This window comes from Hordeum vulgare, unplaced genomic scaffold, assembly GCF_904849725.1.
Source record: "Hordeum vulgare subsp. vulgare unplaced genomic scaffold, MorexV3_pseudomolecules_assembly, whole genome shotgun sequence".
Taxonomy (NCBI): domain Eukaryota; kingdom Viridiplantae; phylum Streptophyta; class Magnoliopsida; order Poales; family Poaceae; genus Hordeum; species Hordeum vulgare.
The window spans coordinates 1-21,548 of NW_025422586.1; the positions used below are offsets into that span (position 1 = coordinate 1).

The window sequence follows — 21,548 nt, forward strand, 5'->3', positions numbered from 1 at the left end:
AATAGAAGGGAGATGGCTGCTATACTTGTGGTTCAGAGGGAACATTGGGCGAACAAATGCCCAAACAAGTACAAGAAGCCGGCGCAGGACTCCAAGTCTGCCAATATGATCGTGGGCAACAATGAAAGTGGTGCATCTGGGTACGGCAATCAATTACTTACTGTATTTACAGTTTGTCATTCCACCGATTGGTAGGTGGACACGGGTGCAAATATTCATGTGTGTGCTGACATATCATTGTTCTCTTCTTATCAGGCCACCGGTCGCTGGGTCCGTATTGATGGGGAATGGCGCGAGGTGCTTCTGTTCTTTGGTGTTGGCACGATCGATTCTGAAGTTTACTTCGGGAAGGATCGTGCAACTGAAGAACGTTTGCAGCATGTCCCTGCCATCAAGAAGAACCTCGTTAGTGGTTCCCTTCTGTGTAGAGAAGGGTTTAAGTTGGTATTCGAGTCTAAATAAAGTAGTAGTTACGAAATATGGACTTTTTTGTTGGAAAAGGTTATGAGTGCGGAGGTCTGTTCCGCTTTCCCTCGCAGATTTTTGTAATAAAGTCGTGAACAATATTTATTCGAGTGTTAATGAATCTGAAGTTTGGCATTCACGTCTTTGTCACATAAGTTTCGGTGTTATGTCGCGGCTAGCAAAACTGAATTTAATCCTGACTTTCACTTTAGCCAAAGGTTCTAAGTGTCATTCGTGTGTGCAAGCAAAGCAACCTCGCAAGCCTCACAAGGCTGCAGAGGAGAGGACACTTGACACCATTAGAACTCATACATTCTGATCTTTGTGAGATGAATGGTGTGTTGACTAAAGGTGGAAAGAAATATTTCATGACATTGATAGGATGATTCCACTAGATATTGCTATGTGTATCTGTAAATACTAAAGATGAGGCTCTACACAACTTTAAAAATCTATAAGACAGAAGTTGAGAATGAACTTGACAAGAAAATTAAACGAGTCCGGTCTGACCGTGGTGGAGAGTACTTCTCAAACGAGTTTGATTCCTTTTGTACGGAACACGACATTATTCATGAGAGGACGCCTCCCTATTCACCCCAGTCAAACGGGTAGCCGAGCGGAAAAACCGTACTCTACTGATTTGGTTAACGCCATGTTAGATACATCGGGTTTATCCAAGGCATGGTGGGGGGATGGCTATATTGACTGCGTGTCATGTCCTGAATAAGGTTCCTACAAAAGATAATGAAGTCACTCCTTATGAGGAGTGGTCGAAGAGAAGGACGACGCTCTCGTTCTTACGCACTTGGGGATGCTTGGCGAAAGTCAATGTACCGATCCCCAAGAAGCGTAAGCTTGGACCAAAGACTGTGGACTGCGGTAATTTGGGATACGCTAAGAATAGCGTAGGCTATAGATTTCTAGTAGCGAAATCTGAGGTACCTGATGTGAAGGTCGGTACAATAATGGAGTCGAGGGATGCTACATTCTTTGAGGATATATTTCCCATGAGAGATATGCAAAGCACTTCTAGACAGGAATCTGAGATAACTCCTGAGCTGCCATTCCTATGGAATATTATGAACAAACACATGATGATAATCCGGAGGAGGATGACGAGGAAACCCTTGGTAGGGGCCAAGAGACAAAGGACTGCAAAGACCTTTGGTGATGATTTCTTCGTATACCTCGTGGATGATAACCCCACTTCTATTTCAGAAGCGTATGCTCTCCAGATGCTGATTACTGGAAAGCTGCGGTCCGTAGCGAGATGGATTCCATCATGGCTAACGGGACATGGGAAATCACGATCGTCCCTATGGTTGCAAACCATTGGATGCAAGTGGGTGTTCAAAAAGAAGCTTAGGCCCGATGGTATGATTGAAAAGTACAAGGCTAGGCTTGTGGCCAAGGGCTATGCCCAGAAAGAAGAAGAAGATTTTCTTTGATACTTATTCACCTGTGGCTAGACTGACCACCATTCGAGTACTACTCTCATTGGCGGCCTCTCATGGTCTTCTCGTTCATCAAATGGACGTTAAGCGGCTTTCCTGAATGGAGAGCTAAATGAGGAAATCTATATGCAACAGCCAGATGGCTTTGTGATAGAAGGTCAGGAAGGAAAGGTGTGTAAGTTGCTGAAATCTTTATATGGTCTGAGACAAGCACCTAAGAAATGGCATGAGAAGTTAATACAACTCTGACATCTGTTGGCTTCGATGTTAATGAAGCTTACAAATGTGTATACTATCGCCATGGTGGGGGCGAAGGAGTTATATTGTGCTTGTATGTTGATGACATACTGATATTTGGAACCAACCTCAAAGTAATTGAGGAGGTTAAGTCTTTTCTATCTCAAAACTTTGAGATGAAGGACCTTGGGTGGCTGATGTTATCTTGAACATCAAGCTTTTGAGAGATGATGAGGGTGGGATTACACTTATGCAATCCCACTATGTTGAGAAGATTTTGAGTCGCTTTGGATAATCAGACTGCAAAATTTCTCAAACACCATATGATCCTAGTGTGCTTATTCGAAAGTTTAAAGGCACAACTATAGATCAGTTGAGATTCTCTTAAATTATCGGTTCACTTATGTACCTAGCTAGCGCAACAAGGCCTGACATCGTGTTTGGCTGTGGAAAACCTTAGCCGGTTTGTTGCAAACCCGGGTGATGTTCATTGGCGTGCTGTTGAAAGAATTATGCGCTACTTGAAAGGTACTGTCAACCACAGACTTCACTATACGGGATACCCATCGGTACTTGAAGGGTATAGTGATGCGAATTGGATCTCTGATGTTGATGAGATGAAGGCTACTACTGGGTATATGTTTACTCTTGGGGGTGGTGCTGTTTCCTGGAAGTCTTGCAATCAAACGATCTTAACGAGATCGACAATGGAAGCAGAATTAACAGCATTAGACACATCTGGTGTCGAAGCAGAATTTCTTCGAGATCTTTTGATGGACTTACCTGTGGTTGAGAAGCCGGTTCCGGCTATCCTTATGAACTGCGATAATCAGACGGTTATTGTCAAAGTGAAGAGTTCAAAGGACAATATGAAGTACAACAAACATATAAGAATGAGATTGAAGTCTGTGAGATGTTTGAGAAACTCCGGAGTGATAGCGTTGGATTACATCCAAACGGCTAAGAATCTGGCAGATCCCTTTACTAAAGGGCTATCACGTGTTGTGATAGATAGTGCATTGAGGGAGATGGGTATGAGACCCACATGAGTTGCCATGGTAGTAACCCAACCTATATGATCGGAGATCCCGTGAAGTAGGACCTGGGAAAACAAGCCAGTGGTGAACTGAGGAGAGTACCTTTACTAACCCACTCCGTTGGAGATGCAATGCTCTCGGATACTGTATGGTAGGATGACTACTGTCTTAATGTGTTCTAAAGCTTATGTGTAAGCAAGATGCTGTCCTACAGAGCGATCTTTGGAGGAACACATCTATATGAGCTTGACTGCTGGTCACAGTCTATGAGATTTGGGTGATCTCTAGTAAACTCATGAATAGGCCAGGAGTGTGACTAATATGCTCCACCCGAGGGGTCACCTTCGGCAGCCTAGTACTAGTAAGACTTGTGGTGAAGCTCCTTTACGCCAAACTGACAATTCAAGGCATAGTCCATTGTTCAGTTGTAAAGGAGTGTAGCTACTTGCTCTAGGTGAAGCTCAACCTTAACAGGTCTTCACAGAAATGCTGGTATATTAAAACAGTGATTGGAACGAGGGAACACGATGTGCCCTTGAGATATGGTGGGGGATTGTTGAAATTAATGATGGGCCTTAGGCCCATAAGAGAATTTCAGAAAAATCTCCAAGGGCCCATGTAGGTGGTGGCATGACAAGGTGGTGGGAAGTTTAGTCCCACCCCGCTAGTGGAGGAGAAGTTGGACCCCTTTATAAGGGTCTCTCTTCCACATGCTATTGGAGAGTGAGAAGAGAAGGTGCCCTCGCGCACTCCTCCTCCGCCGTCCGCCTCGTCGAGCCGCGGGTTGCGGGAATGAGCCGAGCCGAACTCATACCTACGCGCTTATTTTTGTCGGTCAGGAACAGAGAATACGTAACGGACACGGCACGAGACGTCGGATCCCGGGCTGTTACCGACTCGGACGTGGGTTCGGCCCACGTCTCTCCGCCCAGCCGCCTTTATAAGCAGGCTAACGCCTACCCTAGCCGTCACGAGAATCAGATCACATCTACCTCACACGTTCGTTCCCTTTGCTGCTGCTGCCGCCGGCGACTCCGTTCCGTTTACCGCGTACACGGTCGACGGGAGAGCAGGCCTCCGAAACCCTGCCTCTCCGGTTCTTGTACGGGAGAGGGGCGATTAGGTTTTTGGGGAGCGATCATGCGACTGCTCGCCTCTGTCCGTCTGCTTCGTCTACATCCGCGTCGTCCTCGTCATCACCATGTCTTCACCATCCGAGGCCGATCTTCTCGCCCTTGAAGCTGAGAAGAAGAGGGCAGAGGATGCTGTTGCTGCTACGGCCGCGTCCAACGCCAACGCTGCTGTACGGCCAACTGGCCTATTGGAGGGTACGACTCGTTTATCCTCATGTTCGTATTTATCCTAGCAGTATTACTTGCATGCATAGATGTATCAACTATATGCGTAGTATGTGCTAGGTTAGTTCAAGATCAGTACATCATTAGTCTAGTCAATGCCATGCTAGTTATTATCTCTAGATTAATATACTCGAAAAATTGCCTATTTACTCAACAATAACTGCCACAAGAATATTTGAATCTTTAAAGGTATCTTAGTTTGTCTCTAACCATCTATACATAGTGGAAAAGTCCTCCATTTCATCATCGCCTGCTATAAGTCGCCAAGGACAGCACGATCCTTGGTCTTGATGGTGGAAAAGTCCTACTTAGGCCGCTTACCATCACTAGTAGAGTAACCTTCGTGTGGTCTGCTTTGATTGGGACACAAACAATATGATGCGGAAGCCCAACTTATTCCATATAATACATTCGTGTATGTCAAAAGTGCCGACACAGCAACATGACAGCTCATGCTACATGCGCAACGAAGCATGGTGGTATTTGCTTCTTTCCCTATGCCTCCTAGTCATACAAGTTTTCTAGTATTGTGTTACTTTTGGGTTCACCATCATCTGTCTTTCTTTTTGTGTATTGAAACAGAATTAACATATCAAATGTTGAAGATAGAGTTGTGCGGAAGTGTAAAGCGTATATGAATGAGACATGATGGACTTTCTGGACACTGAGATGGAGTGAGATATATAGGAGCGAGAGTGCTATCTAAACATGTGAAGGTAGGTGGGAAAATTAATAAGATGCGCCAACAGTGGCGTAGCTAGGATTTTATATCAGGGTGGTCCGGTTGACATTAAAAAAAATTACACAGCAAATTTAACAAAACAACATGTGCACAAAAAATATATTCAAAACACATATCAATAAAGTCATACATTCACGTAAAATATAACACACCTTATTTGTCAACATACCGCCTTCTCAAGACCATGAACGTCTCAATTATTTCATCTCCGTTAACTTGGGAGAAAGCATCTCGCTCGACGTATGTGACTAGGCAATCGTCCAAAAGACTATCACCCATCTTGTTTCTTAACTTGTTTTTAACCAAACTCATTGCAGAAAATGCTCTTTCAACACTTGTTGTTGCCACGGGTAGAAGCAATACCAATTTTAGAAGCAAGTACACCAGATTATAAACGATATGCCTTCTTGTTTGAACAAGCTTAACTGAGAGATCAACAAGATTTTCTAGGCCTTTGAAGTTGTCATCTTTTCTCATGTCATCAATATAGTTACCAAGTTGCATTTAAAGGTGCATCAAGTCAGAGCTTAAAAAATCATTGGGGTAGAACTCAGCAAGTCTACGTACCTTTTGTGCATCAAAAGCAGCAAATGAGTTGGCGGGATTCAAGGCCGACATACAAGAAAGCAACTCCATATTGACCTCATCAAACCGATTGTCGAGCTCTTGACTGATTTTATCAACAATCCCAATATAAATTTCCCTTCTAAAGTGATCTGCATTTGTTTGACGTTGTACAAACCTTGTTGATCTTCCATAAGGGACATAATTATTCTCCATTACAGGAACTTCAATGCCATGTTTGTTGCAAAACGAAGTGACCTTTTCAAGGAATGCATCCCACCCATTAGACCTCATATCTTGCATCCTACTCTTTGCCAATCTAACAAGTGACATTGCGGTAAGAATATCTTGGTCTCTTCTTTGCAAACACTCTGATAAATCATTTGTATATCCAAGAATGAGAAACAACAAGTGTGCATTGAAAACAAAGTCAAATGACTCAAACACTCCGACAATACTATGTATTTTCGGCCATTCAGCCCTTTGTGAAGTATCTTTACCAAGAGAGATGAGAACATCACGGATTTCAGCATACATATCAATAATGTTGCGAACAGTCCTATAGTGAGATCCCCACCGAGTTTCACCCGGCCTAGGCAAGCCCATCTCTTGATTTAATCCAGTCCCGGTTTCTAGTTCACCACATTCAATTGCTTTCATGATATTATGAAGTCTAGCATTTCTAAGCATGTCATGCCGCTTACAAGAAACACCAACAATATTCAGCAATAAAGATACCCGGTCAAAAACCACACACAATCATCATTTCCCTTGGCAACGGCAACCAGAACTAGTTGGAGTTGACGAGCAAAACCATGGACATAATAAGCAGAAGGCGACTCTCTCATGATCAATGTTTTTGGACCTTTAATCTCCCCTTTCATATTGCTAGCCCCGTCATAACCTTGCCCATGAATTTGAGTCATGTTTAAATGGTTATCCAAAAGTAAATCTTCAATTGCTTCCTTAAGTGACAATGAAGTAGTATCACCTACATGAACAACTCCAAGAAAGTGCTCACACGGCCTTCCTAACTTATCGACAAAACGCAAACATAGAGCCAATTGTTCTTTATGTGATACATCACTAGATTCATCTGCTAGAATAGCATAGTGATCATCACCAAGTTCTTCAATAATTTTCTTTCTAGTTTGTATTGCACAACATTGAATAATCTCCTGTTGTATTTGAGGAGAAGTCAATTTGCAATTACGTGGCGCATTGTTCAAAACATACTTATTCACATCCTCGCTATTTGCTGCAAGCCATTTCAAAAGCTCAATAAAGTTACCTCTATTGCTAGACTCTTCATTTTCTCTATGACCATGGAATGCCAATCCTTGATGCAAAAGAAACCTCACACATCTGAGTGAATAAGTCAACCTCATCTTGTAAAGACGTAGATCTTCATCATTCATCTTCACAATAATATTATCAATTTGAGAATCACGAGGGCTGACAAATAAGTTATATCTTTCTTGAGCTGCCTGATGCACACTTGCTATAGTACCTTCATGCTTAAGAAGTGCATCCTCTCTATTCCAAGTTCTCCACCCACCCTCAGTAAATGCATTGGTTCTGTTGCCCCTAGTTTTCTTATCTTTGAACAAGTAGCATACAAAGCAATATGCAGATTCCTTGCTAGTACTATATTCAAGCCAATGATGTTTATGCAACCAAAGAGGATTGAATTGCCAATTTCTGCCTCCAATTTTTATGATTTCAAAATTAGGAGCGTATGGTTTGAACGCACCTTTAAGAATATATGCTCTTTGAACAGCATCTTGATCATTTACAGGATAAGATGCAATGGGCAGCCTATCCCCCGGATCATGTGGAAGACTATTAATATCATAAGTGAGTGGCGGTGGCGTTGATGGGGGCGGTGGCGGTTCCGGCGTTGAATTCAAAGTTTCTTCAACTACCCTCTCTTGCAATGGCTCTAGAGTTGGCTCTTCTGTCATGGCCGCCACCGACGTCGAAGAAGGAGATGCAAACGAAGGATCAACCCTCTTCTTTGCTGCGTGTTTCATAAAAAGAGATGCAATGTCTCCGTTCTTCTTCATTCTGTAACAATTCTACAATAAAAATAAGATCGATCTGTTAGGTTTGATTGAATACATAATAATCATCTGCAGTCGGGATTGTTCCAATCTGCAGTCAGGACTAAAGTTGTTTAAATTGTGAAATCAAATTATACTTTGAATAGAAAAAGATGTAGATCATACTTTAAAGTCAGAGGAGATGAGAAAAAAGATACAGTTCATACTGGGAATAGAAAAAGGATGCATATTAATGATTTCCTGTTGTCCTGTGACTCCTGATCTGAAGAACAAAACTGAATTAAATCAAGAGATGAGCTTGCTGGAGGCCTGGAGCCTGGAGAGAAGAAGCACAAAACTGAAGCACATCTTGCCGGAGAGAAAAAGTATACCAAAGGATGTAGATCAAACTGTTGCACAGCCTGAACTTATTAATTCCCGCACAACTCACGCTGCACTAGATCAAACTGCAGCAGTTTCAGTTTGAAGTGTGACCAAAAGAAACTGCAGCAGATCACGCTTTTCTGAATCTCTCCAGCAGATCAAAACTGCTTCAAACTCCTGCAGATCAAAAGCACAGTCACGCTTCTCTCCAGACTCGAGCAGATCAAAAGCAAACTCCTGCACAATATAGAGTGTACGTGATGCATCAAACTGCTGATGTGCAATCCACATGTACGGCTGTACCTGCCGGCAACCGGCTGTGCGTCACCGGTGGCGCCTCGGCAAGTCGGCAAACGCTAGGGTTCGCTCGCCGAGTCGATCGCTAGCGACCTCCCGTCGGTTCGAGTTGTTTTTTTGGGAGTTTGCGAGCGATATTGCGTACAGAATACGAAGTAATCTTTGTATGTTTGGTTTGGGCCTTGACCGATGCATATTTGTTATTTTTTTCTTGTTAATTTACATATATAGTGAGGTAATGGGCTAAATTACAGGGTGGTCCATGGACCACCCTGTCCACCCTGTGGCTACGCCACTGTGCGCCAAGTAGGGGCGGCGGTGTGGTTATGTACGAAATACTCCCTTTGTCCCGAAATAAGTGTCTCAACTTTATACTAGCTCTAATACAAAGTTACACTAAGTTTAAGATACTTATTTTGGAACGGAGTACGATTTTACCATTCTAGTATTTCATTTTTCGCAAGATAAGAGTGACGACGTCGAGCATTTTTCAAGACTGAAGAAAAAGATATGATTGAACAAATTATTTCCGCCAATCCTTAGGTTTTGCGTAGCATGGACGAATGTTAGTGGTATGAGCAGTGGCGGTGACTACCGCCTCCCAGCCATTGCTCTTCAGCACGTGTTGGGCGCGGGTGCGCCGACCCAAATTGGCGCAGGTTGCCTGCTTAGCGTCGGAGGGAGATGCTCGTAACCATTCAAACTGTACCCCCTTCGTCCCCAACCTCTCTCCCCCATGTAAAAAATATGTGCCCCATGCCGGAGCTCCGCACAGCGAGCTCGTGCATCCCGCCCCTTCCCGCATAGTGAGCTCGCGCCCCTGCCCCTCGCCGCACAACCAGCTCGGTGCCCACACACGTTGCCGCAAATCCAGCTCATCACCGCTCCATGGTGCAATCGCCGTGGTTGGTTCCAGCTCTTCTAGATCACGGTTGCAGCTTCTACCCTCATGGTCATAGTTACAGATGGCCACGACCATCATTCAAACACGCGGTGGTGGCCATCACAGTTTGACACGACCACGGTTCGCCGTCGCTGCTTGCAGCTCGCGCTGTTAGTGGGTAGCATCTGTCCTATGATGGTTGCAGCTTATCGTCGCCATGCAACTTCTTTACAGGTGGTTCCATCAAATTCGGGTTTTGGTTGCAGCTTCTTTCCGGGGCGGTTCCATCAGAAGTGGCTATTGGTTGCAGCTTCTATAGCGACTGTTGAGTCAATTTTCAATGTTGCTCGCAGCTTCTTCACGGGTGGTTCCAGCAAATGTGGATGTAGTTGTAGCTTCTTCGAGTGGCCGTTCTAGCAAAAATGGCTATTGGTTGCAGCTTCTTTGCCGGGAGTTGAATCATTTTCGGATGTTGTTCTTTGCTCGGCGGTTCCAACAGAAATGGATGCTGGTTGCAGCTTCTTCACCGGTCGGTTCCAGGGGAAAAGGTTGATCATTGTGTTGGGGCAGCTCTCTCTAACTCATCGGACTGGAGGTAGAGGAAGAAGAACGAGCTGAACACTGAACACAGGGAGTTTTCGGCGACGAATGCCCGGCTGCACGTACAATCTTTTTTTTCTCAGGTCAAACTGATTCACCCCACATACAAACTCAGAGTACAGTCACTTTTGTAGCTCTTGGGAATGCAGCACACACTGCCACATCGGCCACTAACCGCACGACGCATGACTCGTAGGAGTACTCCACTTGATCAACAAGTGGGCGTTCAAACTGCCATGATCAAAAGGGTCCAAAATTACTCATTCTTTGCATATTGTACATAGACATCTAATCTCAGTCCGTTTATTTGCATACATGTTCATCACCGTGGATTGTAAGTATCGCTCCACCTTCCTTCCACTCACCTTCAAGACCACAAGGTATAACAAAAAAAAGGGTGATAAACAAAATGCATGCATGCATCAAAGTTGATCATATAAAAAATTGGCATGACCTTGCATAAAAATAGGACATGTCGAGTTTGCTCGAAGTTCGCCGAAACAGAAATAAATCAACATTTTAGCAAAACATAAGCAACTCATGGGGCATGTCACTGACACAAATCCCTTCATATCGCAAACACACATATTCTCATTATGGAAATACACAACATTTTACTCACCTATATCCCGAGAGAGATTGTGCACGGCTAAACAAATAGCTAGATCTAATTGTTGTGAGGAGAGATGACTCTAGCTAACTAGTGGAGAGGGAGATAGATGATCTAGCTAGATCTATATGTATGGAAGGAGGGAAAGCCAAATAAATGTGGAAGATAGAGTTAGAAGAGGTCATTTATGAAGAAGAATTAGGGTGGAGGGGGCATTAATGGGGAGAGAAGAGAGGTAGAAGGAAGAAAGAACAAGGGCAAGAAGGGTGGAGAAGTAAACAAGAGAGAGGAGAGGAGAAAGGAGGGGAGAGGGCAAAGGAGGGAGGAAGGGGGAGAGAGGGGGTGTGTGGGTTAAAATCTGCCACGAGCCACTCGCAGCAGTAGCGCTGCTTTCCAACGCGCGCTACTGCTATTGGTCTTAGCAGTAGCACTGCCCCAGGAAAACGCTACTGCTAAGTGGGGCCCAATAGCGGTAGCGCTGATTCTTGCCGATCGCTACTGTTACTATGCTTAGCAGTAGTGCTTTTTACAAGAGCGCGCTGCTACTACTGCTACCATTGATGGGCTCGTTAGGTCCCGTTTAGCAGTAGCGCCTTTTTCAATTCCAACGCTACTGATAAGTCTTCAGCAGTAGCGCTTGACTGAGTCAGCGCTACTGCTAAGTACCAGCAGCGTGTGTTATAATCCAGCGCTACTAACAGGGTCGTACCTATAAGGTTTTTCCTACCAGTGTGACCTTGTCAGGCATGTCGTCCACGCCACCATGACGCCAGACAGTGCCACATCCTGCACGTATCCATTTGCCCGCGCCCGTCGCCGAAACTCGCCGCTCCTCCTTTAGTCCCCTCCAGCCAGCACTTGCTCCAAAATGATGCCCCTAGGAGGGCAAACGACACCAAAGGCGCCATCATCGTCCGATCCGGGAGACCTAGATCTAGAGTCTCCCCAGAGCATCCTGAGACTGATGACACAAACTGCAATGATGATGCCTCAACAACGAAATGACATCGGAGACGCCGCCATCGTCTGGCATGACCGAAGTCGATGCGATTTTCATCGACAGTCACACCATGATCCGTACGCAGCCGGCGTCACTGGTCCCTTCCACCTGAAAAACTCCAAATACGATGCCCTCAAGAGGGATTACATTACAAAAGCACCGTTGTCGCTCGATCCCAATAAGACCCAGGGATGCACAACCGCATGTCCAACCATTGAGCTAAGGTTCTCTTTAGAGTCAATACAATTATGAACACCTAATGGCTAGGTGACGATTAAGCATAGTTATAAAAATACAAATATCCTACTTCGTTAAATAAAGGAGGATTCATCCGACTGACGACCAGACGTGTTGAGCTTTTCTCAGACGTACCAACCCATCTCTCTTTATTCTGTCGTACTATGCTTTCAGTATACTAGCAAAAGGGCCCATGCGTTGCAACGGGAGAAAGAAATACCACACGCTCTTAATTTATAAAAAATGGTCTATAATCTGAGAATTTGTAGTTACGACACAAATAAAGATGGTCTTATCCTACAAAAATGCAGTTCAAAATTTCACAGGTCTTCTATTTTAACACGGCTTGCATGTAGATTTAATACGTACAAAGAATCAGTCAAGTGACCTTCAGTTTCATCTCTAATCCTGATTTTGTTGACGTGTTCATCCCCAACCCAGATGAGTACCGGTATGAAAGAAAGACGAATAATGACTTATTTATTAAGATTGCACCCTAGATAGTATTTTCACTAAACGTTTAACAGATAAAATAATATCATATTTAAATTCTACATATTTTTATAATCAAATTCCATATATAATATGTTAAATTTGGAGTTACGGTTTAAAAGATATGAGTATTTTAAAAAACATTTAATATATACTACGAGTTTAATGTCATAAACAGTAAGGGCTTTTTTGTAAAATCACCTCGGTGGGTTTTCCGACGAAAGCGATAGCCTCTTTATTATTAGGTAAAAATTACTCCCTCTATCCCAAAATAAATGTCTCAAGCTTAGTATAATCTTGTACTAAATTTAATACAAAGTTGAGACACTTATTTTGAAACGGAGTGAGTATATGATAAGAGAAAATGACCCAAATATTCAATTTCGAATCGGAACTCATCTGCATCTGATGAATATTAAAATTAAAACAATAGCAAATAATTGAACAAATCTGTTTTTTTTTCATAAAAGATGCTCAAGTGCATCATGTCCATGCAAACTTTTAGGTGTTTGGGCATTCGAGGAGCTCATGGAAAAAAAAGACAAAATCGTATATGATCTGCACAAATGCCGGAACTGCTCCAAATTTTGCATGCAGACGAGCATCTTGCACTCCAAAAAAAATCATATTTAATTTTTGTTTTTCTGATTTTACTTTTCATAGACAGTAGCATATGAGCTTGGGAGCCAAAACACTGTGTCCGGTGATCTATATATTTTGTAGGCAATAGAAATAGGTAGGTTGTCCAAAACGGTAAGGCAGCCAAATTGAAGAAGTGGGTTTTCTGGAACACCAGTGATTAGTTGACAGTAGAAAATAGAAAGACCTCATACCGAATATTCGGATCACAAGTCTTGATATGCTTTCCTTCTGTATGCAGGACATGTTGTCGTTTTGGGCATATTCATTCTAAATCATGTATGTCATCGTAGTAGTTAAAGTGGACCCCGCTGATTGTTTAAGAAAGTAAGCAAGTTGCAAGCTAAAAAGACACCTTGATGGGTGCACTATCAATTCGTTAGGGGAATCTTTATAGTTCTAATAAGACATTTTGGGGCGGCTATTTGTCAGGGAACCCTCCTATTAAAGACCCAATGCTCACTTTTGACATTGACCAAGATATATCAGAGCGTGTTAACGCGTCTGCGAACACGACTTTTCAGAGGAGAACACAAGCAGAAAACAATATTTCTGATGAATTTTTTTCATGTTTTTAGAAATTTCAACCGACAACTTTCCACGAATTAGAGGCTTAGCTTGTAGATCTGGACATCGAAAATATATGTGGCTAATTTTTAGAAACTCACCACAAACCAAAGTTGTAAATAGCCACAGCCTACTCAAACAGCTTTAGCGTGGCTACAACGGGCTATAGCCTGCTATTTAATAATTTTACCAGGAAATTATACATGAAGACAATCTAGGGTCACCCTGCTAAAACCACTATATGGTGGCTAGAGCGGAACTATGGCCGGCTATTTAAAATTTTGCAACAAACTCCTAACAGGACATAAGGTAAAAAATAATCAGAAAATCTGTTCAGAAATTTCATAGACAGCTTCAAAATATTTACTTTACAACTTTCAGATATTTCATATATCTCATTTAGAATAATAATCGAAAACAATATGTTGAAGGCTCAAATAATTCTGGAAATATACTGTACGAACATATGTGTAGTATGTTTATGCAAATATTCATGAACATATCTTTATCTATGGTGTACAGAAGACAAGACAAATATGTGAGCCAAGTGTCAATTGACCCGGCAAAAGTGGATCACAGGCTAAAATAAAACCACATATTTAAGTTAGTTTGTGCGACAAGAGAGTGGAACCAGCAATCGGCGGCTATTCCTAAGCTCAACAGCAACCAGCTGACCAGTTCAAAATAAATGAAAATGTCCACAAGACAATATAAAAATGTAAACTGGAACCCGAATCCTGTACTTCATCAAACTTGCACTTAAATACTAGCTTTATGTTAACCGGAGGCAGGTAGTACGCTCCCTATAAGAGAAAGAGTAGTGCAGCCCTGCAACCTACAATAATTTGAGTAGCCTGATTTCCTTTGACTGTGAGCTCTCAACTCTGTTGTGTGAGACGCACATGCGGGCTGCCCGAGATGGTGGAGACGGTGGTGAGCATGGCCAGGTCCATGGTGAGGGGCGCCATCAGCGTGGCCGCCTCTGCTGCTGCCGCCGAGGTGGGCCTCCTCGTCGGCGTTCAAAAGGATATCTGGTACATATATGATAGCTCACATCATCGTTAGCTGCTTCTTAATTTTGTTCAGGTCAATCCACCATCAATATCCTCAAAATTTTGCTTTACTTGGTCCATATCTCGATCTCAAAAATAGTCCTAGCTAGCCAGTATCTTTGATCAAAATTATTGATCAAACTCCCACGTTTCCTTCCTGGACATTTGTTAACTCGAAGATGCACTTCTACATTCTGATTAGCTGTTGAATGGCACCAGTTAGAGTTGCTCTAATTTTCTTTTGAACACTTATTTGGTAGGTTCATTAAAGATGAGCTCGAGACGATCCAAGCATTCCTGGAGATTGCTGAAACAATAAAGAAGAAAGATGTGCTTCTGAAGGTGTGGGCAAAACAAGTAAGGGATCTTTCCTACAACATTGAAGATTGCCTCAGCGAGTTCATGGTTCATGTGGAGAGCCAATTTTTCTTGCGCCGGCTCATGAAGCTTAAAGATCGACACCGGATCGCCATGCGGATCCGGGATCTCAAAACAAGAGTTGAAGAAGTAAGCATCAGAAACACACGCTACAACTTGATCAAGACGGAGGCCTCCAACACCATTGATTCGGCGGATTCTTACACGGAGGATATTCGCAATCTCTCAGCTAGCAATATCGATGAAGCAGATCTTGTTGGGTTTTCCAAGCCTAAGGGGGAGTTGATTGAGTTGATGGATGTCAATACTAAAGATGGTTTTGCCAAGGTGGCATTTGTTGTTGGCATGGGTGGCTTAGGAAAGACTACTCTTGCAAGGAAGATATTTGAAAGTAAGGAAGATATTGTGAATAATTTTTCTTATCGTGCTTGGATCACAGTTTCGCAGACATTTTCCAAGATAGAGATGCTCAAGGATATGATCATGCAACTTTTCGGAAATGAAGAACTGAAGAAGCGTTTGAAGCAACTTGAGGGAAAGACGGTGCAAGTAGATGATCTCGCCACCTACCTCAGAAAAAAGCTAGAGGATAAGAGGTATTTTATTGTTCTTGATGATGTATGGTCGATAGATGCATGGAGGTGGATTAAAGGTATTGCTTTTCCTATTAGTAACATCAAAGGCAGTCGGATAATGATAACAACACGAAATATTGGCCTACATCAAGGGTGTACTTCTCAATCGCTTGTTTACCACCTTATGCCCCTACAAATAGATGATGCCACAAAACTGCTACTCCGAAAGACTGGAAAAATATACAAAGACATACAAAATGATGAGATGAGGATCATGGTTAACAAGATAGTAAATAAGTGTGGTTGTTTACCGCTAGCTATACTCACCATAGGAGGCATGCTTGCCCCCAAAGGAGTAGAAATGTGGGAAAGTATTTATGAGCAGATCCCCTCAGAACTTGAGACTAACCCAACCCTTGAAGCAATGAGGATGATGGTTACTTTGAGTTACAATCACTTACCATCGCATCTGAAATCATGCTTTCTTTACTTAAGCATCTTTCCTGAGGATTTTGTCATCAAGAGAAGACATTTGGTTGATAGATGGGTAGCGGAGGGTTTTGTGAGAGCCAGGGTTGGGACAACCATTGAAGCTGTTGGAGCGAGTTATTTTAATGAGCTAGTAAACCGAAGTATGATTCAACCATCAAGGGTGAATTTAGAAGGAATTATTAAGAGTTGTCGGGTCCATGATATCATGCGTGATGTCATGGTCTCGATATCTAGAGATGAAAACTTTGTTCACTTGGTGGAAGATACTGAATCCGGTGTAGTAGAGGGGAACTACCGTCATGTAGCATACCATGGTAGCAAGTGTCAAAATATTGGCATGGGTTGGACCCATGCTCGGTCATTAACAATGTTTGGTGAGAGACCCATGGAGCCCTCACCTTCAGTTTGTTCAACCAACATGAGGATGCTTAGAGTCTTGGATCTAAAGAATATACAGTTTAGAATATCACAAAAAGATATCAACAACATTGGGCTTTTGTGCCATTTGAAATATGTGAGTTTTCAAAAATATTCACGTATATATGCAGTTCCGAAGTGTGTACGGAAATTGCGAGGATTGCAGAACTTGGATATTAGAAAAAGCTATATTACATCACTACCAACTGAGATCGGTGAACTACATGGTCTCCGTAGCCTTCGTTGTAGCAGAAGAGATTACTTCCCCCGCTTGAATAAAGATTACCCCATGAAATGTTTGATGCACACATTACGCCTGCCCATGCTATGCACACCTTTAGTAAATGTTGATGGTCGTGCTGATGTAACTGCTGAGCTACATATGGCATGCGCTGGCTGTTTTTCCCGGACAAATGGTGTGAGGGTTCCAGCAGGCATCGGCAACTTAAAGGAGCTACAGATACTAGAGGTGGTGGACATCAAACAAACTGACAATAAAGCAGTTAAAGAGTTAGGGAAGCTTACTCAGCTAAGGAAACTGAGCGTGGTAACAGGAAGGTTTGCCAAGCAGAAACAGAAGATGCTACATCTCTGTTCCGCCATAGAGAAGCTCCCTTCCCTGCACTCTCTTAGTGTGGAAGCTCGCTACGGTGGAACACTGGAGTGGTTGCATAATGTTTCTTCCCCTCCTCCCCTGCTAAAGAACTTGATGTTGTGTGGATGTCTTGGAGAAAACATGTCAGAATGGTTTGGAAGTTTGAATCATTTGGTGAAGATTTACTTAGATGGGAGCTGCCTAAAGGAAGATAAAATCACGGAAATGCTAGGTGAGCTGCCCAAGCTCATGCTGCTCAGTCTGGAGTCGGAAGCTCATGCTGGGGAGAAGTTACTGTTCAGAGAAGAATCATTTCAAAATCTCAGGAAACTTTGCATTGCTTATCCTGGTGAACTGATGGAGGTGAGATTCAAAAAGGGCGCCTCGCCCCGTATGGAAATGCTAGAACTCAGTTATGGCGATTTGGAATCAGGGATTATTGGTATAAATCACCTTCCAATGCTCAAGCAAGTTTCACTTGGTAAAAAAGGCAGGGTGGCTAACCTTGGTATGCTGCAAGCTGAAGTGGACGCGCACCCCAACAATCCCATGCTGCAACTCAAACAAGACTGCAGCCAGCATGACTTGGGGGACGTCTTCCAAGGATTCGATGTTGTAGAAACAGAGGAGTGCTCATCGCAGGCGACGAACCTCAGGTAACAATTTTCTTGTTTTCTCTTTTTCCAAGTAGCATCAGTTATCAACTGGGATGTTCGGCATACACCCATCACATTTCATCTCTCGTTTTTGTCTCTAACAGCCAAGACCATGACATAGGAGACGACGATTTCCTCTCTTGTATTTCCGATGAAAAAGATACTAGCTGATCAATGCTGGTAGTTTAGCTGATCGACGCTGCTAGTTTCTGGCTCTCTGATCTCGGCGTCTTCCTGATAGATCGCCACCTTCATGGGTACGGTGCTCAGATCTCCCTCTATTCGCTTCTTTACATCTGACTTCTCATAGTGTCTGCTTGTCAGTTTTATTTTTGCACACCACCTGGTTGTAGCAATGCATGTACGTGTATTTGGTAGCTTGTCAAAGAGAGAGTCCAGCATATATTGTTTCTTCTCTCTGTGTTTCATTCTGTTATTTTCATATCAGTTGTCTGAAAGAAACCCTGCTATACGTACTAACATATATGTTTTCTGTTATATACAAAAACAAATCAATGCCATTTACACTCTTTCCATTAGGAAACTGGGCTCCGTAAGAACCCTCATATTTTATATATTGAATTTCAAGGCCTCTGTTACCAAACTTCGCAGGACATTCTCGACATTGGACAAGCTGGAGCAGCTCATGATGCAGCATGACTTATATATGGTGCACTGTCTGATTGCTGAAAAAACTATGAAGGTTGCTAGCTAGCAAGGAGACAATCGGAAGAAGGTAACTCCTGATGCTTCTGCAGCTCAAGTGAATAAATATTCCGAATTCCGGGTACCCCCGAATTCCGGACCATCCGGTAGTTGCCAAGGAGCAAGGGCAATAAATCTTCTGACGTATGAAGTTGGAAGCTACATGATCGATCCTTTCCAAGCTAGCCTGAATTTCGCGGTGCCTCGATATCTCTGGGCATCTGGTTGGCTGAGACCATACTCATAACTGGTCAGTTCAGAAACAAACTCATTTTTCTAGCTTTCTCCTTGCAAGTTGTTCATATAGTAATATACTTGCAATTTGTGATAGATGGTGTTGTGAGCTTGTGAACACATAAATTCAGCTGCGGGGAGAAGTGGAAGATCCAATGGGCTTATCACAAGGATGCTATTCAAGTGTGTGGTAGCTACTGGTGGTCTCTGAAGATATGGTCCCTGATCAGATCAAATGGCAACTGCTGGCCCTGATCACTCAACTAGATGGCAATAGTTTGTTATTGGGATTTTTTTAAAAAAAAGGCAATATATTAATATGAAGTAGATACCAATTACACCCATCCTCTACATCAACAAGATGTTTAAAAACATCCAGGATGCACACACCCAAGAATAAAAAAAAGAGAAAAAAAGACCATGCCATGGTGATCAATGACCCGCAGTAGTAACATTGTAACCACCACGAAGACATGATCCATACTACAAAGAAGGTTCTCCAAAAGCAGCACCTCCAGGAAGGAAACAATGAGTGAGCGTTGTCGTTGTCCGATCGAAGATCGTAGGATTTCACCTTGGAGAAAGACCGTGTTACCAAAAACAATGCCTTCAACAGGATCACTGCCAGGCACAACAATGAAGGCCGGACCTTGGGTTTTCATCCTGAAAATCATGACCCGGTACTCAAAGGACCACCACCAACAAATAAGTCCTCCTTTACTGTTGCCCCCACTTAGGGAGGCTACTATTACAAGTCACATAGCACCAATCTCATAGAAACTCGTGCCTAATCTGGACGGGAACATAGGGATCTGAGACTTGGTCTTTTCATAATATTTTGTACTAGTCAAGTGATCAAACATTTGGTCACTTAGGAATTTGGCCATAATATTTTGTATAGGTCGTGGCCTAGATGTTGTAGCGACCAGACCTGAAACGGCCAAGTCTCTGGTGTTTCCGTACCATCCCAAGATCATGCTGGTACACACACAGTACATCAATGTATATATCGAGAGTTTAATCACACAGCTTTATTAACCGAAATCTCATACCGAGTACTTTATTACAATAATGAATTAGAATAAAGTGGCTGAAGGCCATCTCATGAGATAACTAACGAAGACTAGCGGAAGCTTCAAAGGTAGACGAGTCCATCCGACTCCAGGGCATATCACCGAGCGTAGATCGTAGCCTCACTCCTGGTCGGAAAAGTACTCTGCAACATGATACGTTGCAGCCGTGTAGGTCAGCATATGGAATGCCGGCAAGTCATCAAGGGGGGGGGGTGAAATAATAATCATCTATTCTACATGCATATATGGCAGGTGGGGCTATAAGCTTTAGCGAAAAGCAAGTTTTCTCCTACATCAAGAGAGGGCTAAAAGCAAAATTATTACTACATTGTTTGTTGTTAACGAGATGGTTCCGCCAACCAATTCTTGTACCCGAGTTGTTAGTAATACCCATATCATTTTTAATAGTGTTGAGAGTTCAGGAAAATTTCAATGCCTTCGGCTCAAGTTGTCCATGACCGTGGACACGGCTAATCGATTAGTTTGGGCACTCTGCAGAGTTTTGCACACGTTCTCCACAAGATTTGATCGCCTCCGAGTTTGTCCTCGCACTTCAGGGTGTTTGAAGACCGGATGATCAAAACATGGTCTTTTAACCGGTCCCTCTGATCCCCTATCGGTGCCCATCCAATCCTACCGTCCTTCTACATCTGCTAGCACCGCCTGTCCGGAGTCGCCTTGTTGTCCAACCAAGCCAGAGCCCATAATGACTTGTGGTGTTGGAATTATGCCCTAGAGGCAATGATAAATATAGTTATTATTATAATTCCTGTATCAAGATAATCGTTTATTATCCATGCTATAATTGTATTGAATGAAGACTAATTTACATGTGTGGATACATAGACAAAACACCGTCCCTAGCAAGCCTCTAGTTGGCTAGCCAGTTGATCAAAGATAGTCAGTGTCTTTTGATTATAAACAAGGTGTTGTTGCTTGATAACTGGATCACGTCATTAGGAGAATCACGTGATGGACTAGACCCAAACTAATAGACGTAGCATGTTGATCGTGTCATTTTGTTGCTACTGTTTTCTGCGTGTCAAGTATTTATTCCTATGACCATGAGATCATATAACTCACTGACACCGGAGGAATACTTTGTGTGTATCAAACGTCGCAACGTAACTGGGTGACTATAAAGATGCTCTACAGGTATCTCCGAAGGTGTTAGTTGAGTTAGTATGGATCAAGACTGGGATTTGTCACTCCGTATGACGGAGAGGTATCTCGGGGCCCACTCGGTAATACAACATCACACACAAGCCTTGCAAGCAAAGTGACTTAGTGTAAGTTGCGGGATCTTGTGTTACGGAACGAGTAAAGAGACTTGCCGGTAAACGAGATTGAAATAGGTATGCGGATACCGACGATCGAATCTCGGGCAAGTAACATACCGAAGGACAAAGGCAATGACATACGGGATTATATGAATCCTTGGCACTGAGGTTCAAACGATAAGATCTTCGTAGAATATGTAGGATCCAATATGGGCATCCAGGAACCGCTATTGGATATTGACCGAGGAGTCTCTCGGGTCATGTCTACATAGTTCTCGAACCCGCAGGGTCTGCACACTTAAGGTTCGGCGTTGTTTTATGCGTATTTGAGTTATATGGTTGGTTACCGAATGTTGTTCGGAGTCCCGGATGAGATCACGGACGTCACGAGGGTTTCCGGAATGGTACGGAAACGAAGATTGATATATAGGATGACCTCATTTGATTACCGGAAGGTTTTCGGAGTTACCGGGAATGTACCGG

General features: G+C 43.1%; 1 protein-coding gene across 1 annotated transcript; it reads left to right on the forward strand.

Annotated features, from left to right (window-relative positions):
- Positions 1-14,467: 14,467 nt before the first annotated feature.
- Positions 14,468-19,693, forward strand: LOC123420722 (disease resistance protein RPM1-like). Its single transcript, XM_045107418.1, has 5 exons — positions 14,468-14,642; positions 14,921-17,773; positions 17,878-18,030; positions 18,386-18,728; positions 18,810-19,693. The coding sequence occupies exons 1-3, from the start codon at positions 14,527-14,529 to the stop codon at positions 17,942-17,944; spliced, it is 3,036 nt and encodes a 1,011-aa protein (XP_044963353.1). The 5' UTR covers positions 14,468-14,526; the 3' UTR covers positions 17,945-18,030; positions 18,386-18,728; positions 18,810-19,693.
- The last annotated feature ends 1,855 nt before the right edge of the window (positions 19,694-21,548 follow it).

Excerpts from the sequence above, each read along its gene's own strand:
- LOC123420722 (XM_045107418.1), top strand. The coding sequence starts at position 14,527 with ATGGTGGAGACGGTGGTGAGCATGGCCAGGTCCATGGTGAGGGGCGCC. Across the intron at positions 14,643-14,920 it reads GGCGTTCAAAAGGATATCTG|GTTCATTAAAGATGAGCTCG; the intron begins GTACATATATGA and ends CTTATTTGGTAG. Across the intron at positions 17,774-17,877 it reads TCGCAGGCGACGAACCTCAG|CCAAGACCATGACATAGGAG; the intron begins GTAACAATTTTC and ends TGTCTCTAACAG.